Source organism: Ceratotherium simum, chromosome 32 (assembly GCF_057802395.1).
Source record: "Ceratotherium simum simum isolate JZ-2026a chromosome 32, ASM5780239v1, whole genome shotgun sequence".
Classification (NCBI taxonomy): domain Eukaryota; kingdom Metazoa; phylum Chordata; class Mammalia; order Perissodactyla; family Rhinocerotidae; genus Ceratotherium; species Ceratotherium simum.
In genome coordinates, this window is record NC_141931.1 from 3386551 (window position 1) to 3405061 (window position 18511).

General features: G+C 42.2%; 1 protein-coding gene across 5 annotated transcripts in view; it reads left to right on the forward strand.

Moving 5' to 3' along the window:
• NRP1 (neuropilin 1) overlaps positions 1–17349 on the forward strand; it is a 134131-nt gene extending 116782 nt beyond the window's left edge. For 2 of the 5 annotated variants that reach the window (XM_004425239.3, XM_004425240.3), the window contains exons 13-18: positions 911–970; positions 6158–6295; positions 10712–10983; positions 11473–11569; positions 13708–13758; positions 15878–17349. In XM_004425239.3, the coding sequence (XP_004425296.1) occupies positions 911–970; positions 6158–6295; positions 10712–10983; positions 11473–11569; positions 13708–13758; positions 15878–16167 (908 nt within the window). In that variant the 3' untranslated portion in view covers positions 16168–17349. Of the gene's footprint in view, positions 1–910; positions 2361–6157; positions 6296–10708; positions 10984–11472; positions 11570–13707; positions 13759–15877 lie in introns of those variants that run through there. The other 3 variants (XM_014783549.2, XM_087420639.1, XM_087420640.1) reach the window with 3 other exon arrangements.
• Positions 17350–18511: the final 1162 nt, after the last annotated feature.

Consider the following 18511-nt stretch of genomic DNA (forward strand, 5'->3'; position numbering starts at 1 on the left):
AAATACAGATTTCAAGGCCTTATCCCTAGAAATTCTGGTTCTCAGTGAGGTCTGAGGAGGTAAAGTGGATTGGAAACTGTGATTTCAGCGAGCATTCAGGTGATGCTTGTGGTTGGGCAAGTTTAAGAACGTGACTTTAAAACAGAGGTGTACTGATGAAGAACGGAAAATGGAGGAGCTAAGATACGGAAGACAAGAGGGTACAGCTGTTTCCACGTGGTCCGCTGACCAGGAATTCCAGGGTCGACCCAAACTGATTGACAGCTCACAATGTTCAGGGTGTTATTTGTTCCATCTTCCAGTTCCTTGGGACTGTGAAGAAATGTTTCTCCCTTCCCCTTTTCCTGCAGCTTCTCCAAACCACACACTGGGCAGAATATTTGTCCTTGGGAAAAATAAACAACTACAGCAGCAAAAGAAAGGAGGAATCACTGCCATCCACTTCAAACCTTCAGTTTTTAAAATAGATTTTGGGCACCAGCCTGTCAACTCCCCTGAAGGCATACATCTGAAACCTTGGGAAACTGTTTGAAGCTTAGAGGTCTAGGTCAAGTTGAATACCCGAGTCACTGAGGGCATTTGGAAGCCTTTGCTTTTCACTGTTGCAATTGTATGCCATGCTGAGTCTGGGAATCAGGGAATACTCTTGGAACGAAGCCTCAGACTCTCCCCACTGCCTGGATGTTTTATAAATATGTGTGTTGGGTAAAAAATAGTGGTTTATTTGAATTTGATATTGTGGTGAGCAAAATTTAATTAAAGCAATTGCTGTCGTTGGAATTAAAGGAAGAATTTTCTGTCGAAAATGTTTTTCTCTAATAGATGTATGTAAGCATAGTTTCTCTGCTGCTATATTACCTACAATGTTTCCTTGTTCTCATTCTTGTATGTTACTATTCTTGTTTTTCAGGTGGTACCACTGTGCTGACCACAGAACAGCCAACAATAATAGACAGCACAATACAACCAGGTATCAAATGAAATAGAAAACGTGGTAGATTTCACATACGCCTCCCCTCCCCACCCAAATAGCGCATTGCTGTGCTTCTTGGCTTCGGTTTCCCTCCGAGTCCTAGAAGGGAGATACCATGCAGCCTCTGGCCTCCAAGCATGAGCCGTAAATATTGCTTGCCTTTCATCCACATGTATATGCAGCAGGGAGTGCGATTTCCTTCTCCATCAGTAATTGCCAAATGGTGACAATCCCAGCTCTCAACTGAGGGAACTGAGTAACATACTTTGTTTAAACGCAGCACATCTAGGACACGGACTGTGTTTGCAAACTATAGGAGAAGGAAATCTCACAGGCAGCAGCCTGACTATTTATTTTCATCACAATTCTGCAAAACCGAGACAGGCAAACTTTGTCAATTCTGTCTGCCACAGAGTTGGCAGCTTTACAGCAGCGTTTCCAGTGGGCACGCCACGAAATGGGGTGCAGGAAACCACGACTATAATTGTGCGCGGGAGCGGGGACCCTCGGGATCGGCACCTCCACATCCTTTTATGAATAGAAAAGCGTAATGACTTTTAAAGCCCTTGGTTGGCTGTTTATCGGAGGCCAGCCACAGTGAAATGGTGGCCTCCTTCCCACTCTCTTTTGTATTTTGTTAGTATTCTGTAAAATTCTTCCCCACAGACGCACACGAAGGGAAACAGTCAGTATAAGCAATCAGAGGTTTTAAATACTTTAAAGTTAATCATTAGAGTAAGGTGAACAGGTCAGTTTTCCGGCTTCTCCCATTTCCTTTATTGAAGCTCACTCAGCCTTGGCCTCCGCAGTCATCTGTTAATGGGGCGTGTGGTGTGTATCAATGTTTCCTCAACAGTGTGACACTACCCAGCGAGGCAGAAAGTAGAAAGGACTGCTCTAATTAGTATGCTTCCTTAAAGGACGCTGTCGCTGTTGACCTGATTAAACTACAGAACAAACTTCTCTTCAGTTGAACTTAACCCCACGTTTCCCTGTGGTGTGTTCAGGTTGACAAAATTCCTGCTACCAAGCAGCTCAAACACCCCCAGATGCCGAAAGATGTACCAAGAATAATCATCTAAATTCTAGAAACACTATAGCCCAACCCACATCTTTTCAAGCTATAAAATGCAGCCTTCAGGGTTGTGCAGCCACCTCAATGGTGGTGCTCCCTCAGGAGTGAAGCCTGGCTTCCCACCTTTCCTGAGAGTTCTCAGCCCCCTCAGGGGAGTTTCTGTGGAGTCCCCCCCAGCTGGTTCTCTAGGACCTCTGTAATGCAGAAGAGGAGTGAGGTGGAAAAATGAAGTTCTAATAATGTAACAAACCTTTTATCTGTTGTTTTAGATTTTTCTCTTGCCAGAGAGTTAATTAAAACCACTATGAAGTTGCCAACTAACTTGTTTCGTCTCATTTCTCTTCTTGCCTATCAAAAGAGCTAGGGATCATTAAAAAAAGTAGAAGTGAACAACAGCTGTGGAGAAAATGGACCGGTATATCCAATTCCAAAATGGGGTCATTCTTCCTGAATGTTGAAGGTCTATGTTATCAGAGCAGGGATGACTTTGTGAATATATTTGATGTGTGCATGAGCTCAAAGCCATTGGCATGATGGCTTCACAGAGGAGCTCGGGGCCAGACGGTCATCTCATAGGGCCTACTGTGGTCAAAGGGCAGATGTACAAATCATGAACCAGTAAGACCCATAGCTACCACCATCTGAACAAGTTCATGTCAAACCACAGGGCTTACTGATCGGGTCCAGTTTTGAATTCCACGCTCAGCCCAGAGTCCTTTACAAATCAGCATGGTTTCCTGTTTTCCATTGTCTGAGTCATAAATCTGGCTCCAGGTCTTCGTTTGTGGATAATGGACTGTCTGACCTTCTTTGAGGAGTTCTGTTCATTGTCACCTTCTGGCTAGGCCAATGCTCAGAACGCTTCCCAAGGACCTGAGAGGGCATTGAGCCACAGGCCAGGTCTGACTCTGAGGTGCTCCCCCAGTGGTCGGATCCACCTGACCGATACTTTGATCCACCTGTTCTGCAGGCTTCAGATTCTTCAGGCGTCTTTACAAGCAGCAGAAAATCAGACCCCTAAACCTTCATCATAATTCAATCTTGCTGAAGCCGTTACAGACTCAAGCAGAGTCTCATGATTTCATTTTGAGGATTCTTATCAATATAATAAACTCAGTGGGCATATAATAGTTATATACTCTCTGGGTTGTAATCAGATACATAAAAGCCTATTAACGCTCTGCCAGGAACTGATGAGAATCCTGCATTTTACATCCAGCTCCGCCTGGTGAAGCCTCTTGCTCTCTGAGGATCCTAAACATTCCTATAGCAGCTCAGAGTATACTAGTAACCTATGATTACGTGGACCTCAGCACCTTGTTTGGACTGAAAGACCAGTCATGAGTAAGCGAGTTAACATTCAATAGAAGTTTTGGAAATCAGATTTAAAAATTAAATCTGTGTGCATACACGGTGCTGATGATTCAACTGCAGGCGAGAGAGGTCGAGAGCAGCTGGTGCTGCTCACAGCGGCCGTAAATTTAAGTTCAGAAGATTGTTTCCTGCTATTTTTAAGAGTTGAGAGGGGATTTAACCAGATTATTCCCAATGAATTTAATGAGAATTATGCAGCTACAGGGCCTGGGTAATATTTTGAAGATTTAAAGGTCAGTAGTCCTATAGACTTACTTCATTTGTCCATTTTCCTTTTTCTTTCTTTCTCAACCCTATTCTTCTCTTCTGTCCTTCTCTCTTTCCGTTTTTGTTTTTGTTTCTTTTTCCTTTCTATAAATGTTTATGTGTATTTTGTATGTTTACTAGCCATTCTAGCCAGGCTTGAATTTTCAACATTGATCTACTCTCACTCCATACCCCTCCCCCACAAAATGCATGGATTTTCAAAAAATTTCTTTTAAATAAGCGAGATTGCCAAAGATAAGTTATATCATTGGGACAAGAAAATAAAAGAGTAGTAAAATACAAAAAAGTTAGAGTGATTTGCCTTGCTAAATTTCTAGAATTGGAAAGAACTGGCATTCACTGCGGCAGGAGAAATGCCTATTGCCATCTTTTCAGGCAAAGCCGTCCCGTGTCCTGGTCATTACAAAAATATCCAAGTTCGTATGTTTTGTGATATCACCAGAATATTAATAGCCAAAATAATGGATGATGTGGTTTTCTGTACTATACAATAAATTTAATGTAATAACAAGGCAAATATAACCAGAAATGTGTGTGCTGTAATGGCATACTGCCCTCCTGTATGTTCCTGTCTTATATACTACATTGAAGGAGAAAATCCAAAACCACACACACATTAACATTTTCCAATATTAACATTTTCTAACATGAGATTATGCAACAATACATTCCTGGGTCGTGGGCGTTGACCTCCAAGGTTGCTCAACCATTCAGTCACTGTTCAGTTGACTGTACTTCATCTGCATAATTCAGTCTTGCTGCACAAAAGTGTGGTAAATTTTGGAGAGGCTTTCTCATGCTTTCAGAAGTCCTATTTCATGGTCATGATAGACTAGACATGAAATATCTCTCCAATGATACCGCAGCTGTGAAATATAGCCCTTTTGCACTAACTGCAAGTGCTCACATTATACACAGCACATGGCTTACTAGTTTACTTTTTCAAACTGGCCCTGTGTGCCCTTTGAGAGGGCACATTGTCATTGGAAGGGAGAATCCATCCTGCTCAGTATTGACAATTCATATGGTGCTTTCCTTCCAAAATTTTCCGTTAGTATTTAAAAAGAGTTCCTTGGAAACTAAAAATGGGAAGTAAATCATTTTTATCTATTCAATAAATTTTTCCATTAAAATTCCTCCTGCCATTGTTAAAGTGAGGGAGGGACAATGCAGCCCAGGCAAGATATTTTGTGTTAAACACTTGGGCAAAGTTAAAGAAAAGATCAAAACGAGATATACTCTCAGCTTGACCCTAATACAGCATATAATGTCACACTTCCCTTATTGTGCATAGGGATTGTTTGAGACTTCTTTTCAAGTTCAGTTGGCGAGCCTCCCCAGGCGCCTTTCTCTCCGTTTCAATGCTGCCATCTTGTGGACCACCTAAACTCAATGGGAAGCCATGACCCTCCTCTGTTAAAGAAAACGGCTGCTTTTACGTGTTTCATTTAATAGGGAAGAGGAGTGAGAGTAGCAGAAGCGGGAGAAGTTCATCTTTAGGATCATTCTACTTGTTGGCTTAAGTTTACCAAAAATAAATTCCAAGTCTCAAAGACTTTATTTTCTCCATACTTTAAAAAGTAAAGCTACTTTCAAAAAAAGGGGTGAGCAAAAAATAAGGCTACAGAGGTTTAAAAAACACCGTAGTCAAATAGCACCTTGTAGAATACCCAAGACAAATTGTTCCTGAGGATCCAGCCATACTTTCTTTTTAGATTCCAAAGGAAGCATTTTGAATGTTAAAAAAAAATAAAAATGGGTAGCTATTCAAATATGCTTTGGCTTTACATGACCTTGCATTGAAGTTTTAAATGGGGTGAACAATTTATATGCAAATTTTAAAATTCACTAAAAAAGTGGAAACTTGCATTTAAAATTAATTGTCCTGATATAAAGCACAGAAGTGAAAAATAATCTTAAGAAATGCTTCAGAGATCTGACACTAAAGACCCGAAGCATAAGCTGGTGTGGTGAGACTACAGATAGCCTCCAGGATGAGACATTCAGCCAAGTCACATCTCTAGACTTTTGAGGTACACAGGTCAATCTCTAATTAAGATTCTTTTCATTGGTGGATATCAATTTATATGATTCATTCTCGAGAACAGAGTGTCTTTCACATTAAATATACTGTGGACAGAGGGAGAATGCTCCAGATGTAATATACATGCTTTGGAAACTAACCTTCCTGGAAATTTTATGTAAAACCAATTTGACAGGCAGTCCATAATCTTTTTAAAGCTGCATAAAAAAAATTACTACACGTGATTTTGCAAGCATTTTGACATCTCCATGCATCTTTTGAGTTTCCTGGTAATCCTGGATGTTGTGGCTTTCCCAGAATTTTCGGACAGACATTAAGTTATATAAATTGAGCTTTCCCTGAATGAATTAAGGGCCTTTCTGACCTAAATGATTAAATTTGTCTTTCTCTGTTTGTCTCTCTGTTTCCTTTCCACCCACTGAAGAGTTTCCAACATATGGTTTTAACTGTGAATTTGGCTGGGGTTCTCACAAGACATTCTGTCACTGGGAACATGACAATCACGTGCAGCTCAAGTGGAGCGTGCTGACCAGCAAAACGGGACCGATTCAGGATCACACAGGTAACGGCGAGTTCACCGCAGCCTTGTTTCTCTGAATTGGAGAGGGTGTCACTGTGGAGAGTTTCTGGGGTCTGTGAATTTAGGGGGTTTAGAAAATACTGCAGAACATTAACTCATGCTTTTGTCGGGGGAAGAGGGAGAATCTCCCTCTGCCCTTTCCCTTAAGGTTCTTATGGCTGGCCAAATAATTAACAAGACAGGTTAGCAGGAGAAAATAATACCAAGTTTAATAACATGTATACATGGGAGAAACTCAGAAATGAGCAACTCGTCCCTCTGTCTAAGCTGCTTGCTTAAGTATTGCAGCTAAAGGCGAGGAGCGTGTTGGGGGCGGGTAGTGGCCTGGGACTTCAGAGGGCAGGAGGACAATTCTTTTCGGGGTCATCTATAGATAATGTGGTCAGGGAGAGACAAAGTTTTTGATAAAAGAGGCTTGGTGCCTTTGCTATTGTAACCTCTATCCTACATTATCTTTATAGCCATCATGATAGAAGATCTGTTCCAGGAAGGAGCCACCATGTCAAATTCTTTAGGCAGTTAGTGGGGGAGGTCAAATGTCCCTCAGAGAAAACAATCAAGGTAAAGAGATATATTTCAGGGTGGCCAAATCTTGATCTCCCACACTTTTATTTTCTGGAATTAACAAGATCTCCTTCCCTAGCAGAGATACACTTAGGCCAAGTAGTAGACAATGCTGACTAAGTTTGGCAACTGATTGGCCTCCCTGAAAAATAGCAAACTGGGCAAAGATGTGTGAATTAGTATCACTTTTATACTTTTTCTGAACATTTTTATGGAAAATTTCAAACGTATTCAAAAGTAGAAAAGAATTAGTAAAATGCACACTATATGTATATAACCCAACTTCACAAATTATCAAATCAAAGGAATCCTATTTTGTCTCTATCATCCCTGACCCTGGATTATTTTGAAGCAAGTCCAGACATATATTATATCTTCTCATCTATCTTACAGCTAAAGAAACAATAAATGAGCCTAATGCTTGCTCTCCTCTAGATTCTTGAAGTGGAAGTGGAACAAGGTGGGGTAGGATTCTTATTCTTTTGAAGAAGATTTTAAATCTTACCTTACCACACCCCAGCTCACAACCCACCCCACCTCCTGTCTTACTTCCTTCTGAGATTAATTACTGGGGGAGGGGTGGGTTAGATCACACAGGGAGCTGACACCCGCTCCAGTGAACTCTTTCATCCACCACCATCCCGTCTCTTCATAGTCATTCCATCACCCATCTTGAGGTCTGGTATAAAGAACCAGCAGCATCCTGTAAAAAACACACACACGTACACCTACACACACTCACAACAAGCCCCCAACCCACAAACTTCTTCCCTACTCAGCGATACTTACAGGAATGCTTACTCAAGTGTGGCTTCCCAAAAAATACCCCAAAGGGGCGTTTGCTGATGCTGAGAAATCTCAGTAAGCCAAGTTCACCCCGTGCTGGTGCTTGGGATGAGGGGGTCAGTGGGCTGATGGATGGGCAGAGGGTACTTCATGCCTGTCCCATTTTTTCGTTCACTTTTTTCCCAGTGAATATAACCATCAAGTAGGTTAACTAGGCCTCCTTCCACCACAGCTAGCTCTTCACCTAACGAGAATGACAAGGAAATTGGGTAAAATTGGACTCCTTCAATTCTGAGACACTTCCAATTGAATCTTAAGACATGCAGTTTTAGAAAACTTAAAATACTTTGACTGTAAATGGTACTGTACATATAAATGGCATCAAATTAACCAAATGCAATTAGCCGAAATGAAGGCAGTAATGGTGGAAAAATTGACGCAAAGTGAAGCAGAATGGCTCAGTAGGATTTGACATTCAAAGGAGGTTAAAAGCTGTGTTAGCCAGAGACAAAGGCTAAAAGGCTCGCAGAAGTAAAGTGCTAATTGAGAAAGTGAAGGCAGAGTTCCCGACCCAGAACTCGGATAAAACACTGAAAGGAAAAATATCAGCGCCTTCTGTGTTGGAGTAGCAGAAAAGGAGGGCTTGTCTTAGATTAACAGCTGAGAAGTGCGAGTCCTTCAGAAGGATTTGTCTCTTTTGTTCTCCCAGACACCCAGATCTACTTGGCTGTAGAGTCAAGTCTGCCCTGACTAGCAGGAGCCTCCCGCGGTGCTAGAAACATGATCATTTGCCGAGAGAGATGGGTCAGCCTGACATCTGAAAGGCAGGAACGTGTTAACATGAAAAAAATCGGATGGAAAGAACCCTACACACGGCACGCATGCACACAGACTGACATTAGATAGTATGCAGCACCTTGCAAATCAGACGCTGAGATTTTTTTAAATTAACACTATCTAGGTAAAATATCCTGCGGCCCAATTTTGAATTTATTTAAAGGAACCCCACTTGGTTTTCTGCATTTGACCTCTAAGAATGAAGCCATGTACCTCCTTACAGAGGATTCCTGAGACCCAGCTTCTTCCCCTGGTTCACTGAACAAATGTTATTTGAGTACCCCCGTTACATGGCACATGCCACATTGGGCACTGGAGATGCAGCTATAAAGGAAGGGGGCCCTGGCCTTGAGGAGCTCACGGTTGGGTTGTGGGTGGGAAATGGTTACAGTGCCGTGGGAGTGAGGGTGCCCGATGGCAGAGGCCAACGGCGATGGTAGAAGATAACATCGGAGGGACAGAGAAAGCAGTCCTGCCTCAGAGACAGTCTGAGCTAGGCTTGCCTAAGGAACGGCATGCACAGAGGCTGGAGGAGGGACAGATTCCTTAGTGAGGCAGTGAGACCGTGATGGGACGTGCAGCCGGGGGTGCTGTGTGAAGAAGTGTGGACAGGCTGAAGGCAGTGCAGGGAGGAGCCACTGAAGACTTTTAAGTGGAAGAGTGACATTAGCAAATTCTTCAAACACCAGGCAGCAGGGCGGAGACGGACAGACTTCTCAGGCAGCCTTCCTCCCTCTACCCATGTCCAGTTTTCCCCTTCTTTCTACCACCTATTCTCTGACCATCCCAAATAAACCTCATGGGCTCAGTAAACGTGTTTCCCCTCTGCAGCATCTCCAATTTCAGTCTTTTTCTCTAAGGCTGTGGGAGCAGAGGCAAGATAGGCACATTTTTTTCCTGTCCGTCTTAGTGGACTGATACCCTACTCATCTCAGTGAAATGATGCTGACACACAGGCAGGCGACCACCCCCTGGTAAATTAGTGGGGTAGAACAAACCCCAGGAGTGACTGAGTCAGCTTGGTCACAGGGGACACTCCACAAACACAGAGAGCATCCAACATCCCGCTGGAGATGTGATTCTGATTTCCATCCTCCTTTTATTACTCCGCCCATCGGTTTTATTAAGCATGCTTTGGGGCAGTGCATATAAGCAGCCAGGTGAGGGAAGAAGGCTGCCCAGTGACACATCCACTTCCACTGGACCCTGTTGGCACAGGCGAGCAGACACGAGGATGTGCCCACACATGCACAGTGAAAAAGCATCTCACAAATATGCAAGCCTCCTGGGCAGCTAAGAAAACATCCCGCTGCCCACTGAGGCTCGAGCATCAGATTCACACTTACATCAGGTGAGCCGGTAGATTAGGTGATTTCTACTTGCAGAGCAAACAGTGAAACATGAGTTGTGTGTTTAGACCAGGTGGTGGAGGAGGAAATGTTCCCGCTGGGGGTAATTAAAAGCAAAGCCAGGAGTAAGTCCTCATAGCTCGGCAAGTGTCTACGTTGCCAAAATGGCATGTTCTAGTGAGCCTCAAAAATACAACCTTGCCTCTCCTTGAACCAGAAGCCCACATCAAACAGGAGCAGGGCTCACAGTTAAGATTCAAGCTCTCAGATATATTTAAGGAATTTATAAGCCATTAAAATTAACCAGGGAAAAATAATCTGAGTTTGGGAAAAAAAAAAAAAGATCGCTAGATTATTTGGAAAAACTGCAGCTTTATTATTACCAAGTGGTGACCTTATAGTGACCATAGTGTCAACAACCTGAAGTCCTGCTGCTCGAATGATAAATAAGAATACCTCTAAATTATTCCATTTAACATCTGTGTCCACACGGGTGCTTCTGAAGCAGTCTGAAAGTTGCGTGGAAATCGGTCTGCCCTGACTTCCAGTCTGCTTGCAGCGGTGCAGAGGCCGACTGGAGTCAGAGCCTGTGTCCATGTGACAGTGCATGCCAAGCAGGTGGGATCTAGCCTAGTGCTGTCTGGCAGCTATCCCCCAAGCAAACGTCCATTCACAGGAGCTCAGAGCGGTGTCTTAGGTGCCAAGACATCCCCCATAAGTGCACACAGTTCCCTCCCCTGGCATATTTCTGTCCTTGTGCTCAGCCCAGGAGAGAAGGTTTGAGTAGTAGAACTTGAAAGAAAAGAGACAATGGAGTCATAAATTTGGCCACGCTCCGTAACACAGCGTTTTGTCACAGCAGGAGATGGCAACTTCATCTACTCCCAGGCTGACGAGAATCAGAAGGGCAAGGTGGCTCGTCTGGTGAGCCCTGTGGTCTATTCCCAGAACTCCGCCCACTGCATGACCTTCTGGTATCACATGTCTGGCTCGCATGTGGGCACGCTGAGGGTCAAGCTGCACTACCAGAAGCCGGAGGAGTATGACCAGTTGGTGTGGATGGTCATCGGACACCAAGGAGACCACTGGAAGGAAGGGCGGGTCTGGCTCCACAAGTCTCTGAAACTCTATCAGGTATGCCCCTTCCCTGGGCTGGGGACAGCAACTGCTTCAGGGACACTGGGGTAATATTTTGAAGGTTATGCAAATAAGATGCAGAATTATTCCAAAAATTATTTCAGGGGCTTTCCGAAACTGAGATAATGCTGCAAGGATGATAATCGCAGTAGTGTATTTCACGGTCTTCTAGATTACAGGAATAGAACCAATTTGCTGAGAAGGAAGAGAAAATGCTACTTTATAATCTCTTTCTGGGCTGTCACAATGCAGCATTCCTTTTATTGGCTGCTTTTCCAGTTGTAAATGTTGTGTTATAAACGGAGAGCGAGGGGAATTTTATGCCATCACCAGGCAATTAATGTGGATTGATGAGCAAAGCATGTACTTATGTGAAACCTCACGAGTTTAATTGACTTGCCATAGCTTGAGCTGAACAAGCATTTGTAAACACTGCTATTTGGGACCAAACATTTAAAATCTGTGAAAATGATCTCATTTCATTAGGTGATTTTTGAGGGCGAAATCGGAAAAGGAAACCTTGGCGGGATCGCGGTGGACGACATTAGTATTAATAACCACATTTCACAAGAGGACTGTGCAAGTAAGTATGAGCGGCTGCAGAGACCAGTGAAGTGCTCACCCAGGGCACCATTCTCTCCATATGATAGTCTTTGTCTTGTTCCTGTAGACCTGGAATTTCAGTGTGGGCTATAAGCACATCATAGGAAATGCGTATTCTGGTGCAACAGGGCATAAAATTGGTCAATTTACTTTTAGCTACTCCGTTACCTGACCTACTTCATTTAGAATGTCTGGTTGATGCCTACAAAATCATGTAAATAATGTGGAATCCAAAGATCATAGCAAAGAAGAAACACAGTTTACAGGCTATATGCGCCATGCCCAAACATTTTGATAAAAGTGGAAAACTCAGACATCTGGATAATTCCAAGTATCAGGGTGCATAAACAAAGCAGCCAGCCTTGGAAAATTTTGCTTGCACTGAATTTCATTAAGATTGCATTGTTAATGAATCATAGAAGCCATAATTCTTTGCTTTATTACAAATAAGTAGATGTTTCTGACTCTAAAAATAGTTGAAATGACTCAAAAGAATAAATGAAATTTAGAGACTTTGTCTAGTATTCCAGAGTTTATAGTTTTTATTGGTCTGGTATATATGGATTAAAGTCTGACACAGAAAACCAATTCATAGTCCCTAGTTCTTGATGTATAATTATAAATAGTATCACTAATGGCAATGTAATAGCACAGTAATTAGTCTTAAGCTCCATTTGCTACACTTAAACTTTTTTTATATATCATTATATAATAGGATGTTAATTATAACAAAATGGAATAAGTCTATTGGGCAAATTTAAAACAAAGGAAGCCTGTTGGCTATAATGGGTTTTTGGTCATTTCAGCAACTTACAAAGCTCTTATTATACAATATATTGAATATACGTAATCCCTAAAGTGGCAATAATTTGATAGGGTCGATTGAAGAAATTGGAGAAAAGAAAGAGCAGTGAATACAGGTCTGCTCCTTCATACTATGTAAGGAACTCTATTTAATGCCACACTAATTAGCAAATCTTCACAGGAAATGATAAGGCTCAATATTTCGGTTGCAATACTTTCAAATTACCCACATCCAAGTGTACACTGCTGTTAAAATATATATTTTATGTAGTTACGCAGTGCATGTAAATGCTTTCCTATTCCAAGGTGAGAGTGATGATGGGGGTGGTTTTGCAATGTGAGAGCAAACTCCACAAACTAAACAAAGAAATAAAATTCAGTGCCATTCAGCAGGTTTTAACTGACCACATACTGTATGCAAAGCAGCACTGAAATGCTCCTGTGAAGACAGAGATGGCGCAGGCCGTTCTCTGAGCCTTCTTCTTTTCATGTGACTAGCAGTAGTTGTTGCTAGGCATTGTACTCGGGAAGTCACTACTAAAGCACCATTAAAACACTTTATTTATGTTTCTGTAACAATAAAAAGATGTCTAAGATAACTATAATTATTCATCAAATATGTATTCTTGAAAATTTAGCCATAGATGCTATGGGATTATCAACAATTTATTCATTATTCATGCATTAATACAACAAATATGTATTGAGGCACCTGTGATGCTCTGGGACACTTCTAAGTGCTGGGGGTGCAGCAGTGAGCAAAGCCCCTGTCCTCTGCGCAGAACCATAGTGGACACTGGGACGCCACTTCTTCCAGACACTTTTTTTTTCTGTGTTTTGGTAAGACACAGGCCAGTCTCTTGCCTCAACGAGCTGACATACTATTTGGGAAACCAGACTAACACCCATTAAACTTAGGAAGCAGTTGTCTACACAAGCACAGGATGGTGGCCATATGTACAACCCCACTTCTGTTTCCTGTTTTCACCAGATTTCCCCCACACTCCAGATGCCAAAACCCTTTCTCTCCACCCTTCTTTTCTCCTCAGACACACACTCTGCTAACAGCCGTGCTACCTGGACTCAGATGTGACCTGATCTCACAGTCCTTTACCCTCACCTCTCTACTGTCCTGCAACTGCAGGGTGGGGTGGGGTCAGAGTGCACTAAAAACTCCAAAGGAAACCCAGCAGAGCCGTGTGTGTGTGTGTGTGTGTGTGTGTGTAGGGTTTATGTATAGGGTTTATGTAGTTTGAGTGTATTGTATTCTGTTGGCAGTTCAAATATCTCTTTCAATTTTGTTTGACTTGTCAGAACCGGCAGATCTGGATAAAAAGAACCCAGAAAACAAAATTGACGAAACAGGTAAATTTGTCTTGCTAACCAATTTTTTTAAAAATTTACTATGGCTTTCATTTATGAAGACAGTTTTGGAACTCTAATCCACTGATATATCAAAGCAGTTCAAATAAAATAAACATTATGCCCACGGCCCTGAGTTGGGACTGTGGGTTGGACTGTTGTCACAGAGGGCCCTCTCCGAAGCTGCCCTGAAGACTTGGGGAGCCGCCGTGACAGGTCTGGCTGGTGTGAGTGGCTGAGCCCTGAAGAGGTGTGCTCATCCTGGCCCTTCCCTGCCTAAACTGGAAGAGGACTCAGAGGATAATCTCTGATTTTACAGCTCTGGAAGCAGGAAGCTAGTGATGACTGACTTACCCAAAGACCTACAATGATTTTCATGCAATAATTTGAAACCAACCCAAATTCTTGTCTGGTTGATACCCAGATGGGATCTTTAAAGGACTGGAGCCCAATTTGGTGACAATCTGTTGTTTGATCCCTCTGTTCCCATCCTGCTCTACTGGAATCCTCGATTTGTGATAATGATGATTCAATGATGATGATGATGATGATGATGATGATAAGGATTTATTGAGGAGCTAGTATATTCCAAGCACTTTCCATACGTTATCTTTTTTAATCCTCACTGCCACTCTCCAAGGTCTGTTTATCCCCATTTTATAGACGAGGAGACTTAAACTCAGAGCAGTGACTTGCCTTAGGAAACATAGTTAATGAGGTGATAGCCTCGGACTTTAGACTGATTAACTTGGAAATGTGTGTTTTTTTGTTGAGTACTGCTTGGTAATCAAATACAAGACGTGATCAGAGTTAGGCCTTGCCTAATGTTATTTTATTCCCAGAAGTTTCCACACCTCTCTGCCAGCAGTTGTGGGTCGCTGGACACTTGCCCCGGCTTCACTCAGCTGCTGCCAGCAGTTCTGTACCCTGCCCATCAGCATCAGCACCTGTTAGAAATGTGGACTCCTATAGCCAGACTTGGACTTGATAGAGACAAATAAATATGGCACCATACTAGGCTGTTAGTAATATTACCACACGGCTCATTTAGCCGAGTTACACCGAGATGTAAACTTTATTAGAGGTTGTTTCAAAACAATGTTTCATCAAGGGAGAGAATATTAATATGCCCCATGGCTTGTTTTCCCCTGTTTAGGGACTTGCATCTCATATTTTTAGTTTTCTTTGATTGGAATCTTTGTTGATCAGAACACCATTAGGTCAACACCATGCATGTTGCGCATTAACATTTCAGTCTCGTTTCTAGTACCAGGTAATTAGGCTCAAAGCTCCTATGTTAATAATTTCTCATGTTCCACTCTAAAGAAAACATTTCCCCAGTGACTGAACTGCAGAGCGGTGTGACGGTCTCCAGTGAAACCACCAGGGCTGCAAAGATGCTGATTATTAATTGTGTTCTATTCAGCACAACACAGACGGTTTCTAGATTTGAGGCGTAGCCCATTTGAAATGTCAGCAGCGTGCATTCCTCTGTTCTGAAAGATCTCTCCTTGAGTGAAACCACTGTAGACTTGGGGGAAGATTTGTTTGACTTGAAGGTTTGATGTGTAGAAGAACAAACACGTGTGTAAACCTCGCCTGGACACTGGAAACACACCATATGAAAGGGCAGCTTGGAGGGTTTCCTCGTGCCTGGCTTGGGGATCAGGCAAATGCACAGGGAATGGTTAAATCCCCCAGCTAGACAAATGTGTGACTAAGCATTTTGCAAAGCTTATTGACCGCATATCTGGCAAGGTCTGTAAACACAGACTACAATCTAGCACAGATGGCGGGCTGCGTGAATCTGAATTAGATTAGAAGGTAACCCTCACTGCTTACTTGGAATCAGTTGTTTCCATGTGCTGAGCTGTCTGTCAGAGTCACACCACCAACTCCCCAGTACCCTTGCCTCCCACACCTCGATTCCCAACAGTCAAACAAAACCTTGGTGTTGCCTAGCAATGAGGGGGCCAAACCCCACTTCAGGCTCTTGTGAGACGATAGGCAAAACTGGAGCATGCGATTTCTTCCTTTTTCTTTCCTTTTCCTCTGTTTTTCTGTCTACTTGCATCTGGTACATTGGCAGTGCTCATGGAGTCAATTTTGTGTTTCTCCCTAGGGAGCACCCCAGGATACGACAGCACAGGAGACAGTGATGAGAACATCTCTAGGAAGCCGGGCAATGTGTTGAAGACCTTGGACCCCATCCTCATTACCATCATAGCCATGAGCGCCCTGGGTGTCCTCCTGGGTGCTGTCTGTGGGGTCGTGCTATACTGTGCCTGCTGGCACAATGGGATGTCAGAAAGAAACTTATCTGCCCTGGAGAACTATAACTTTGAACTTGTGGACGGTGTGAAGTTGAAAAAAGACAAATTGAATACACAGAGTTCTTATTCGGAGGCATGAAGGCAGACAGAGATGAAAAGACGAGTCGGAGAATTGAAGTGGAAGGACGTAACTTGAACGTGCTGAGGAACTGTCGATCTTTCACTGTACAGGCTGGGAAGTGTGCCGATGACGCTGAGCCAGGCTTTTCTCAGGAGCTTCAATGAGTATGGCCGACAGACATGAACAAGTTAGCTGTGTTAACAATCGGAATCATGTACAGTCAGCTTTTTTCTGTTGGTTTAATTTGAATAATCAAATGCTGGTGTTGAGACCAAGTATGATTGACTTAATAATTCATTTCAACTCCCCTTCTCCTTCTCTCTCCTCTTCCTTTTGTGGATTCTTTTCAGAAACTGCAAAATCCAAGATGCTGGCACCAAGTGTATTCAGTGGGGCCCTTTTGACGGACATGCTACCTGTAGCCCAGTGCCCAGAATACATTAGAATAACCGCATTTCAGTGGACTCCTGAAGCTGTACTTGTGTATAATTGCCCGCGTCCTGCATAGGCAAAGAAGGATTATGATGTTTTATTTTAAAGTACTGTAGCCTCAGTACCAGTCTAGTGTGTCAGCTCTGTTTACGAAGCAATACCGTCAAATTTTCTTGATATTTTCCAGTGTTGTACTAAACCTTGTGCTTGTGAACTCCATACAGAAAACTGTGCCATCACCAAACACTGCTGGCAACTGGGTGTGCTGCCGACAACCACAACGAAAAATCCTTGGCACTGGCTAGTCTATGTCCTCTCAAGTGCCTTTTTATTTGTACTGTTTCTCATTGTGTTACATTAACGACCCGCTCTGTTTCTCGCTGGTGAAAGCCCTACTCTTTAATCAAACCCCGGGGGCCCACTGACTAAGAAGAAAGTCTATTTTAGTGTGACGTCAGCCCCCGGGAAGGCAAGGGCTCCGAAGACTTGGCAACGTGGCTTAATTTTTCTGCTTTTTCCGTAGTAGTTCAATTTCATGTCTCTTGCCCCTTTTGTATAAAGCTGCAATATTCTCTCTTATTGTTCTTTCATATGGAATGTATTTTCAAATGTAAACTCTTTTTCTCTTCTCTCTGTCTTTTTTCTCTCTTAGAATTTAAGCATTTGCCATTGTCCAGAAAAGAAACTTGCAGCTTTAACCTGCTGGTAATGGCAAACAGTTTTATTAGACCTTATGTTTAAAAATAAATAAATAAGGGAAATTCCTAACTTTGCCCTCCAAAGTCTAACTTTGGTTTTCTTGTTAACTGGTTAAAGTGACAGTATCTTTTTTCCTTAAGCCATTTGTCTGTCTATTCCAATCAAAATGATCTTTGATAGAAATATTTGCATTTAATAGAAATAGTGATAAGCTGAGGTAAGAAATAATACTAATTGGCTTTCAAGTGCAACCCGAGGAAGGACTGGATAAAATTCTCCAAATATCCAAGAACATGAGACTTTTACATCCACATATGCAAAAATGACCCATGAGAACCTTCATATTTTGGTATTGAGTCAGACAAGGGAAGTGGAAGAAAGAACAGTAAATTTAAGAAAGTGACTATAAATCCTGGTGCCTGGGGGTGAAGTATTTTCAGATAAGAGGGGGGAAGAAAACCAGCAAAGTCAAAACAAATGTTTAAAAAATCCATTCAGCAGCAATCCTGTAAAAACAGAGACTTGAATGAATGCTTCTAGAAACTTCCAGTGGCTCACACAGAAAAAGCCTGCCTTGGGGCTGGCAAGACCTAAGCTTCTAACAGCTCAGAGAAGTAAATATCTTATCAGGCAGCGTGTGAATTAATCCAAAGAAGCTTTCGTTGTTCTTGGTCTATTGAGTTATGCCATGTTGTACTAAGAACTTTTAGATCTTCCTCCCTTCCTGCATTGTTATAGGTCTCACGCAGATAAATTTGCGGGAGTCGCATTTGCATCATGGACGAGACAGTCCATTCATCTTGGTTTAATTGGATTGAAAATGCCTTTTGTTTCCAGGAAAGTATTGATCACTATGAGAGAAGACTAGATTTCTGTCCCCAGAGGCATTCATTCAGTTGTTATAATCATAGCAGGACGAAAGCACTAAGTAAGATTTGATTTTTTTTTTTAAGGCAACAGACTTAAAGTTGTCTTCAGCCAAGGAAAAATGATACTGAAACTTTAAATTTTAAAGTATCTTGCACTGATAAATATATTTAAAAATTATATGTTTATAAAGTTATTAATTTGTAAAGGCAGTGTTACAAAATGTTCAGTTTATATTGTTTTAGATTGTTTTGTAATTTTTAAAGGTGTAAAATAACGTATTTTTTTCTTTATTGAAATCTATAAAAATTTCTGTAGTAAAATGTTTTCATTTTACTGGTATATTATTGCTTCATGTTTTGTA